This window comes from Cebus imitator, unplaced genomic scaffold, assembly GCF_001604975.1.
Source record: "Cebus imitator isolate Cc_AM_T3 unplaced genomic scaffold, Cebus_imitator-1.0 Scaffold258, whole genome shotgun sequence".
Lineage (NCBI taxonomy): Eukaryota > Metazoa > Chordata > Mammalia > Primates > Cebidae > Cebus > Cebus imitator.
Window position 1 is genome coordinate 1,364,730 of NW_016107573.1, and position 10,153 is coordinate 1,374,882.

A 10,153-nucleotide genomic window follows, 5' to 3' on the forward strand; every position below is an offset into this window, starting at 1 on the left:
TGTTGACCAGGATGGTCTCGATCTCTTGACCTCGTGATCCACCCGCCTCGGCCTCCCAAAGTGCTGGGATTACAGGCGTGAGCCACCGCGCCCGGCCTGATCCTCAGGCTTTCTATCTGCAAAATAGGGCTGATGCACGTTCTGTCTTCCTCAGAGCACCATGGATGATGGTCCTGAGAGCACACTATGAACCCATTTTCACAGGGTGAAGCCACTGAAATGGGGTCAGTCATGGCACCCTATTTTCTAAGCATGGCAGGTAGAGAGCCAGTTCCTGGTTCAAGTGGAGCCATGGACGGGTGACGGGTTTCAGAAGCCAACTGGTGAGAAGGGGCAGTTAACCAGTTTGAATCCTGGCTCCATCACTATCTGTGTGGCCTTGGGCAGGTCACTCACCTTCCCCAGTTCCAATGGTAGAATGGGAATATCTATACCTACCATGGAGAGACGATGTGTATACGTATACACCTGACACTCAATAATCAAACCCCTTTCTCTTTCGTTGTGGATGTTCCCAGCAGCTCTCTCGAAAATAAAATGTACCGGTTCCCAAAATCTGCCCAAGAAAGCTGTGGCTCAGAGATGGAGGCACTAGCCAAAGGTGACAGTGAGTATGGGCTTAGAACACAGATCTCCTGGCTTCAGGTTCACGGAACTTAGTCTCTAGGGCTCATTCATTATTTCCAACAGGCGTTTGGCATATACTACGCCCTAGAGCATAGGTGTGCAAGACAGGTGCTGTTGTCCCTGTGTACAGATTAAGAAACGGTTCAAATGAATCTCAGGGAGGCCAAGTGACTAAGCACCAGGACACAAAACCAGAACGAAGAGGTCTCGAATTTGAACTCGGATCATCTGCCAGGGCAACGCCCAGAAGCCCCAGGGCGCGCGTGGCTGGGCGCGAGCTCCGCGCGTAGCGGTGGGAATTCCGAGCGGAGTTGGAAGCCGGGCCCGTTCATTTGCATGCTAATACCCAGAATGCTTTTCCCCCGCACACCGCTTCTCTTAATGGAAGCGCTCAGTTTGGAACCGTGGAAAGTTTGGAACACATACTTCGCTCCCTCTTTTCAACTGTGGGAACTTCCCGCCCGCACACGCGGCGCCTGCAGCGTGGGGCTCCGCGCCAGGCGGCCCAGCGGCGGCCGCCAGCACTTCCCCGGCAGGCAAACCTTGGAGTCCAACTCTAACGCGGTAGCATCTCCGGGCGGGCCGGGGACAAAGCGCCGACGCCTGGCGGCAGAGCCCATGGCCAGAGCACCCAGCGTCTCACAGGGCAGCGGGCGCAGGGGATGCTCCAGGCTTGGAGAGGCCCGCTGGTGTCCCCGACTCCTCTGGCACCCCCACTTCCCTGAGGACTCCCGGGGCTCCCTGCCCCGTCCATCGCCCTCATATTGCCTCCCGGAGCCGGTGACTTCACGCTCCCCAGGGACAAAGCTCGTCGCGCTGTGGTTTGGGGGAGAAGCTGGACGCTGGCCTCATCTACCCAGCTCTTCCGGGTTCGCAGCCCGTCAGTTCGGTCAATGTACGGGTGCAGAAGCAGCTCCGGAGGTTCGGCCTGACTCCGGCCAGGACCCCGGGCCCTCTCTGGTGTTTGAAGCAGGGAGGCGGTCACAGACGACTTCTGGGGATTTCGCGCATGAAAGCGGGGCTCCGAAGCGTGGACGACGCCCGCTCGACCTGCTAGTGCGCATCGCAGGCTGGGGGGCCCTGATCCGCACCCCTCAGTTCCTGCCCCCCCCCCACCCGCGCTCGCCGCCACTCTCAGCGGGCAGGGGAGGGGCAGTGGGAGCTGGTTTGCTGGCTCGGCGCTACGTTTGCATTGGTCCGGGGGGGCTGAGACTGCAGCCCCCGGCCCCGCGGGCGGGGTGGGGAGGCGGGGGCCGGACGGGGGCTCAGGCTGCTCTAGCATTGGCGGAGCTGGGGAATGGGGAGGGGGGGCAGGAAGCGGGGGGAGCAGAGCTGTCGGGGGGGTGTATAAATAGGGAAGGGGGGACGTGCATCCTCGGCTTGGTGAGGGGGGGGCGCTCGGCACAAAGAAAGTGGAAAGTTTGCAGCGCCGGGTGGCCCGGGCTAGGCATCCGGGCGCGCACGTGCAAGGACCGGGGCGCCGGGGGCCCCCACTCCGAGCTCGCTGTTTCTTTTTTTTTCTGCAAGCAAGGGGGGGGTGTTGTTGGTATCGCCCCCTCCTTCTCCTCCCCCCAGGGGTGAAAGTGCAAGAGGAAGTGCAGCCGCTGCCATCTTTTCTCCGCTCCGAACACACGGAGCCCGGGGCCGCAGCGCCGCCGCTCCGCCACCGCCTTTTCCCGGCCCGGGGAAGGGCCCACTCTGACGCCGCTGCCGCCGCCCGCCCGCTCCAACCGCCGCCACCGCCACCGCCCTCCAGGCTCCGGGATCCGGCCTGCGCCGCCGCCCCCGTGCGCGCCCCGCCGCCGCCGCCTTCGCCTTTTGTTTCCTCCGCTCCGGCGCCCCCGCCCCGGCTCGCGCTTTGCAGGGGACGCAGCGCGCGCCCCCAGCGGGCCCGGGAAAAGCCGCGGCGCGCGCGCTTGCGCTTGCGCGGCGGACTCCTCCTCCTCCTCGCGTGCGCGTGCCCCTCTTGGCTGCGCGCCGGCGCCGCCTGGCGGGCGGGAGGGGAGGTGGCAGGCGCGTTTGCTAGAGGGGCGCACCTCTTTGCTCGCGCACCCCCCCGGAAGGTAGACCGGGAAGGGGAGACGGGCGGGCGGAGAGAAGAGAGCAGCGCGCAGTCCAGCGAGGGCGGGGGTTGGCTATGTGTCGGGGGGTGGTGCACCCCGCAGTCTAGACAGTCCGATCCGGGCTGGGGGCGTGTACGCTCAGCGCACCTGCGAGACTACAGAGCCCCGGGCCGGCACGTGTGGGGAGTGTGGACACGTCTGCTGCGCCCCACTTCTCGCTGCCTAGGGGAAGGGAGGGGGCGGGCAGGTGCGGCGGCCGGGCTAGTGGGAGGGGGCGGCGGCCATGGAGCGGGTGAACGACGCTTCCTGCGGCCCGTCGGGCTGCTACACCTACCAGGTGAGCAGACACAGCACTGAGATGCTGCACAACCTGAACCAGCAGCGCAAAAACGGCGGGCGCTTCTGCGACGTGCTCCTGCGGGTAGGCGATGAGAGCTTCCCAGCGCACCGCGCCGTGCTGGCCGCCTGCAGCGAGTACTTTGAGTCGGTGTTCAGTGCCCAGTTGGGCGACGGCGGAGCTGCGGACGGGGGTCCGGCTGATGTGGGGGGCGCGACGGCAGCCCCGGGCGGCGGGGCCGGGGGCAGCCGGGAGCTGGAGATGCACACTATCAGCTCCAAGGTATTCGGGGACATTCTGGACTTTGCTTACACATCCCGCATTGTGGTGCGCTTGGAGAGCTTTCCCGAACTCATGACGGCCGCCAAGTTCCTGCTGATGAGGTCGGTTATCGAGATCTGCCAGGAAGTCATCAAACAGTCCAACGTGCAGATCCTGGTACCCCCTGCCCGCGCCGATATCATGCTCTTTCGCCCCCCTGGGACATCGGACTTGGGCTTCCCTTTGGACATGACCAATGGGGCAGCCTTGGCAGCCAACAGCAATGGAATCGCGGGCAGTATGCAGCCAGAGGAGGAGGCAGCTCGGGCGGCTGGTGCAGCCATTGCAGGCCAAGCCTCCTTGCCTGTGTTACCTGGGGTGGACCGTTTGCCCATGGTGGCTGGACCCCTATCTCCCCAACTGCTGACTTCCCCATTCCCCAGTGTGGCATCCAGTGCCCCTCCCCTGACTGGCAAGCGAGGCCGGGGCCGCCCAAGGAAGGCCAACCTGCTGGACTCAATGTTTGGGTCTCCAGGGGGCCTGAGGGAGGCAGGCATCCTTCCATGCGGCCTGTGTGGGAAGGTGTTCACTGATGCCAACCGGCTCCGGCAGCACGAGGCCCAGCACGGTGTCACCAGCCTCCAGCTGGGCTACATCGACCTTCCACCTCCCAGGCTGGGTGAGAATGGGCTACCCATCTCTGAAGACCCCGATGGTCCCCGAAAGAGGAGCCGGACCAGGAAGCAGGTTGCTTGTGAGATCTGCGGCAAGATCTTCCGTGATGTGTATCATCTCAATCGGCACAAGCTGTCCCACTCTGGGGAGAAGCCCTATTCCTGCCCTGTGTGTGGGCTGCGGTTCAAGAGAAAAGACCGCATGTCCTACCATGTGCGGTCTCATGATGGGTCTGTGGGCAAGCCTTACATCTGCCAGAGCTGTGGGAAAGGCTTCTCCAGGTGAGGAAAGGCCCCCTGTTCCTCCCCTGCCACTTTGTATCTTAGTCCTGAGAAGGCTCCTGCCAAGATCTGGGGATGTGGGATTTGTAGTGGGTTACTTGACCTTATAGAGCCGTGCAAGGCTTGGGAAGAGTGATTTAAGGGCCCTTATTTTGAGATGGTATGCCCGAGACCTGTTTTCTCTTCCCTCAGGGAAGTTCTTTGACACTAAGTGTGCCCTGTTGTCTCTCTTGGGGCCGGATTCCTCAGGCCAGAGCCACCGGACCTCACCATTCTTCTCCCTGGGCTCCCTTTGTGTTTCTGGCACCAAGCGTGGGGCCCCCTCTGGGGGCGGGAGACTGGGCTCCTCAGCGACTTCCCCGCTTGAATGGCTGCCGAGGGAGGGACTGGAACAAGTGCATCTGGGACTCCCTGCACTCCTGAGGCACCAGATTCCCCAACATGGAACACTGGCCATCCTGATCAGTAGACTCCAGCCATGCCTCTTACACCACCTGGGGATCATGGGACACAGAGCTGGGCATCCAGAGCTACTGCTTATAAGCAAAAGCTTTGATCTGCTCTGACCTGGTAGCTCTAGAGCCTAATGGGACCCACAGAGCTCCTTTTTGTTCTCAGGACAGAAAGAAAGCGGGGCAGGATCTCTATGTAGGTTCACTTTCTAGTTAGCTTGTTGGGGAACTGAGGGCTTGTCTGGGAGCAGAGGGTTGTTTTGTTTTTCTCCTAAAAGGCTGGTTTTAACTTGGATTGGAGGACCTTGTGCATGTGAACACAGGAATGGAGAACTCCCTCAGAGGGGCCCCAACCGGGAACCAGTCTTACCGGTCAGGCAGACCCTGCCCACCTGCTCAGGCGGGCATCTGGCTTACCAGCCCAGCTGGGGACTTAAGGCTCCACTGCTGGCCTCTGGGGACTGAATTCCATCCGGGTGGCATTCATTGGCTGCCCGTGGCGGGAGAGGCTGGGGGAGGGGAATGCTGAGTTTCTAAGGGGCTTTAGTCTGGACAATGAATCACACATAACCCCTCCTGGAAAGGCTGCAGTGAGGCAGCTCTGTCTCATTCTACTGCTACCGCCTCTGGTCCTAGAAATCATTGAGTTTCTGGTGGGGGGAGTTGAGGGGGTGGGGAGGAGATCAGAGACAAGTGCCCACCTCCCTTCCCCCTCCAGAGAAAACCAGGGCAGAGAGGCCTGGGCCTGTGGAGCCAGATCTGGGTAGTGACTTTGTCTTTGTCATGCTGGGGTGGGGGAGAGGCAGTCCTCTCCAGCAGTGAGTGTGTATACACGTATGCATGTGTGCCTGTGTGGTGAGGTCTGGCCAAGTTTCTAAAGTCCCTCTTGGTTCTCTCTTTTCCAGGCCTGATCACTTGAATGGACATATCAAGCAGGTGCACACTTCTGAGCGGCCTCACAAGTGTCAGGTAGGGGCTGGGCCAGGGCAGAGAGATGGGCTGAAGGAGATGTTGTTGTTCTCATGGTTGCAGCCATGAGCCAGCTGCCGTGTGTGCCGGGGGCCCGGCTGACTGCCCACCGCTTTGCACACCTCCCCTCCTCTGTTCCTCCACCCTCCCTCTGCTTTCCTCCTTTGTTCTTCCCCCAGTCCCCCTTCCCCCACGGCTGATGTTCCCCCTTCCTGGTTGCTTGGTCCTGGTTCCCATCCTGTCTTTGCCTTCACTCTGTTGCTTGGCTTTCCTCTCCTGGTGTTTGCTGGCTCCTTGGATGGTGGGCCATATCGCACAGATGTTGTGTTGGGAGATGCGGCAGTGTGCTGGGCCTGGCTGTTGGTTCCCAGCAGTTTGTAGGGACTGCAGATTTTTTTTAAAAGGACTCCTGGTGGTCCAGCCAACCACTCTTCTCCTTTTCTGACCGGAGTTAGATCTCTTCCTGAGTCCCCTTAGCTTAGGTCACAAGGAAGTGGGGGAGGTCGGAGGTAGGGAGTGGGTGGTCCCCTCTCCCACATTGGCATCTGTTTAACCCATCTTGAGCCAGGGTTTCTGAGAGACTGGAGAGCAAGGTAGTCTCCTCTTCTCTTGAGCTCTTTGCAAAGTAGCAGGTAGGGAAGCCTGGATCAGATAGATTCTCACCCTTGGCTTACCTGCTTGAACAATATCTGGGGGCCCTGCTGGTGCCCAGAAGATTGAGTTTCCTCTCCTGGCCACTGAGCCTTCCTGTGTGGATAGTGAACACCCCTCTGTCTTCTGCTTGGTTATCTCCCCTCTCCCATGCCAAGTTCCCACCAACTGAGGGCGAGCCGTGAGTGTGGGGTGCGCTCTACAGCCTCTGATATGATAACCTACTTCTCCTTATCCTGGTGGCAAGGGGAGAGGGTTCAGGGAGATCGGCAGGGAGGGATGAATGTGCTGTAAGTAGGGCGGAGCCCCTGGGGGCTAGGCATGGACAGTGTTCACAGGTGCTGGGCTAAGCAGTCTCCCTGGAGGAGGATAACCCAGGGTGGGCCTGCTGGGATCTGTCTTTGCCTTGCTACCTTCTCTCTCTCTCTCTCTGTCTCTGATTCTCTCATCACAGAGCATACATTCTGACTCAGGTAGTGTGCTGAGCAGCCCGGGCAGAGTAGGAGGAGCCCAGAGGGCAGTGGGGGCAAGCCCGGTGGCCTGGGGGGGTAACCTGCACTCTCTGCCCTTTTTCCAGGTGTGGGTTGGGAGCAGCAGCGGCCTGCCGCCCCTGGAACCTCTTCCTAGCGACCTGCCATCATGGGACTTTGCCCAGCCTGCTTTGTGGAGGTCGTCCCATTCAGTTCCTGACACCGCCTTTTCCCTTTCTCTAAAAAAATCATTCCCAGCCCTTGAAAACCTGGGCCCAGCACACTCCAGCAACGCTCTCTTCTGCCCAGCTCCGCCAGGATATCTGAGGCAGGGCTGGACCGCCCCAGAGGGAAGCAGGGCCTTTACCCAGTGGCCTGTTGGCTAGCCTGGGCCTCCCTGGAGAGGTTTGACAGTGGAGGGGAACAGGAGTGGCAGCTGGCCTGAGACCCCTGCTTTTGGGAGAGGCTAGAAGGGTTATAGTCCTGCCCACCATGTGCAGCTCCTCCCTGGGCGACTTGGAGTCTTTCCCATCTCAGAGCCCCCAAATGGGGGTAGCAAGGAGCACCTTTCTGGATCCCCCTATAGCATCCAAGTTTCTTTCTGGGCTCTCTTGCCTTTTCCCCCCTTTCACAGGTGGCACACCTGGGTATCTGTCCTTGCCTGTGTGATTTTGGAGTTTGGTGCCTTCCTGGGAACTAGCCAGTAGCTTATCTGCTTCCCCTCCCCTGGCATCACTTCCCATAGGCCTGGGGTTTCTAGACTGGGGCCTGACCACTCCTCCCCCAACTCCAGGAGTGAGTTGGCCTCCAGAGAAGACTCTGGCACAATTCCAACTAGAGTTAACCCATGCTGCCCTCTTCCCTTCCCACTCAGATCTAGCTCCTGCTTTCATTTCTGGCTAGTGAAGTAGACTTTTGTGTTTTGAGGTTTATTAGCAAGTCTGCTCAGGAACTAAACTAATGAGTAGCTTTATATTGGGCCACCCCAATATATGGCTTTGGGGGCTGATAAAGCAGATATAGACCCCCTTCCTGGGATCCCACTGGTGTGCCCTTTAGCACCCCGCAGACTCTGCGGGGTGAACAGGAGTGATGATAAAATTTTTCATTCTAACATTTGAGGCTTTGTGTGTTTTGTCCTTGGTCTGTGTCGTAACACTGACATCACTGTCCCTTGGTGTACAAACGCGCTCCTGCCCTGCCCCTCCAACATACACCCTCATAGACCTGCTGGCCCCACCTCCAGCCCCATAGCCAGAACTTCCCTAACAGAGACCCAGCAGGTGAAGACCTGCTGGCTCTCATGCTCTGGGCTGGCTAGCTGGGTGTGCCTGGGCTTGGTTAAACAGTAGGGGCATCTGTTTGGCATGGTGTGGGGATGCTGAAAACATCAGAGGTGAAGAGACATCTCTCTGAGAGTTCATTCCTTGGGCCACCCACTGACTAGGCACAGTCCATACCTCTCATCCCCTCCTGAGGCCAGAGAGAAAGAGGCCAGTTCCAGAGACTAGTGCCGCAGGGGCAGGAAGCCTCAGGCTTGACAGTGGGATGTCTCCTTGGGGCTTGGCCTAAGTGTCTTTAACTGGCCCAGATGCCCTAGGCACTGCTGGATTTATGAGCTTAGTGGGCTGGGACATTTCCCCCACTTGGAGTTCAACCTGAAGCTGAGAGTCTGGAGCAGTTGAGATCTCCTCCCTAGCTCCACTGGCTCCACTTCTTGGGGGCTGGTTAGAGAAGGATGAATTGAGATGGGCATATGCTCAAGAAGAAGGGGGCCAGAAAAGCCTAGAGAGCTGGACCTTAATGCATTGCCCTTACGAGTTTTCCAGGGCTGTGGGAGGAGGCCGCTTCAGACTACCCTTGAGGCTTCCAGAGTTCAAGAGCCACCAAGGGTAGGGGTGTGCACTAGTGCCCTTGGTACCATTTGGGCCCCATTCCCAAGCTGCTCAATCCTTAGGAAGAAAAGCTTTAGGAAATCTGTGAAGGCAGCAAGACTGGGGCTTAGTGTTGAGTGGTGATGACCTGCACTCAGGGAGAGTGGGCCATGACCTGGCAGGCATGGCCCCTAACTACAGCAGGGTGTCTAAGTGCAGGGCTGCGGGCAGGGCAGCTCTTTTGAGTGCCACAGGCAGTCACAGCATTCTGCCCCTGGCTTGATCTCTTCACATCAGCCTCTATCTTCTCTCTTATCTCTAGGACAAAGAATGCTTTTCTCCTGAGGCCCCAGCATGGAAGTTCTGGATGTTCCCTTTGAGATCTGTCTCCCTCCACCCCTTCTCTTCTGGGTTGTGTAACCAAGCTCTTTCATGTTCTGTGTTGTCTGAACTTACGCTGTGCCTAGACTTCGGACTTTCACAGGCTCCCCAGAAAACCTGGGGACTGCAGCCACAGAGGGTCAATCCTGGCACAGAGAAGTCAACAATCACTTTAGCTTGGCTTTGTAACACAGGGAAAGCTTTTGTCATGTTTGTGTTTTTTCCCCCAGCAGCAGATTTACATTCCTAATTCTGTTTGCTCAGGCGAAAGTTAGCTTTCATTCCTTGAGAGATAATCAATGGAGGACAGGCTGGGGGAAGCCAGCCCGGTCTGAGATTTTAATTTTGCTTAGCTAATCTCCAAATGGATAAGCCACTTGTGGATAATTGAAGTTTGGCTGTCTGTCATCTTTAGGTAGCAAAGCATGACAGGCAAAGCCTTTAGAGAACAGATCCCAAAAGAAGGTTGGCAAGAGAAACCAGGCATCTCTTTCCTATCCCTCTTGTGGCTCCTTCTCCTAGGGACTGTGGCGGACAGAATCCTGAATGTGCTTTCAGCCCCTGCCTCAGCCTCCCAAGTAGCTGGGACTGTAGGCATCCGCCACTACGGCAAGCTAATTTTTTTTGTATTTTTAGTAGAGATGGGGTTTCACCATTTTGGCCAGGCTGGTCTCGAACTCCTGACCTTGTGATCTGCCCACTTCAGCCTCCCCAAATGCTGGGATTACAGGTATGAGCCACTGCACCTGGCCTCAGCCTCATTTTCTTACACTTGATCCACTTGTTCCTGTGAGTTCTGAGGCTTAGAACATATTCTCTCTCACCATTGGAGGGGTGATCTTTGGGTCACTGCCTGGCAGAGCTAACTCTTGTTCCCAAATAAACCAACAGGTGTACCTCTCTTTCCTGGGGTGGAGTGTTCATGCAGCCCCTGCCCTGGTTTACTAATTATAGACTGCTGGGCTGTGTAGAGGCTCTGAGTGTTTTCTGCCACTGTGGCCTGTCACTGGGTCATGAGGTCCTTGGCTGGGGTGGGGCCCACCTGTGCCATGAGAGCAAGCATCCATGGTGCTTCTTTCTTCTTTTTCTTTCTTTCTTTTTTTTTTTTTTTT

The 10,153-nt window shown here is 58.2% G+C and overlaps 1 protein-coding gene across 4 annotated transcripts in view; it reads left to right on the forward strand.

Moving 5' to 3' along the window:
* Positions 1-2,233: 2,233 nt before the first annotated feature.
* The window catches only part of PATZ1 (POZ/BTB and AT hook containing zinc finger 1), a 21,288-nt gene continuing 13,368 nt past the window's right edge, over positions 2,234-10,153 (forward strand). For 3 of the 4 annotated variants that reach the window (XM_017499538.2, XM_017499540.2, XM_017499539.2), the window contains exons 1-2: positions 2,234-4,244; positions 5,602-5,665. In XM_017499538.2, coding sequence (XP_017355027.1) covers positions 2,974-4,244; positions 5,602-5,665 — 1,335 coding nt within the window. In that variant the 5' untranslated portion in view covers positions 2,234-2,973. Of the gene's footprint in view, positions 4,245-5,601; positions 5,666-6,893; positions 7,903-10,153 lie in introns of those variants that run through there. The other variant, XM_017499541.2, reaches the window with a different exon arrangement.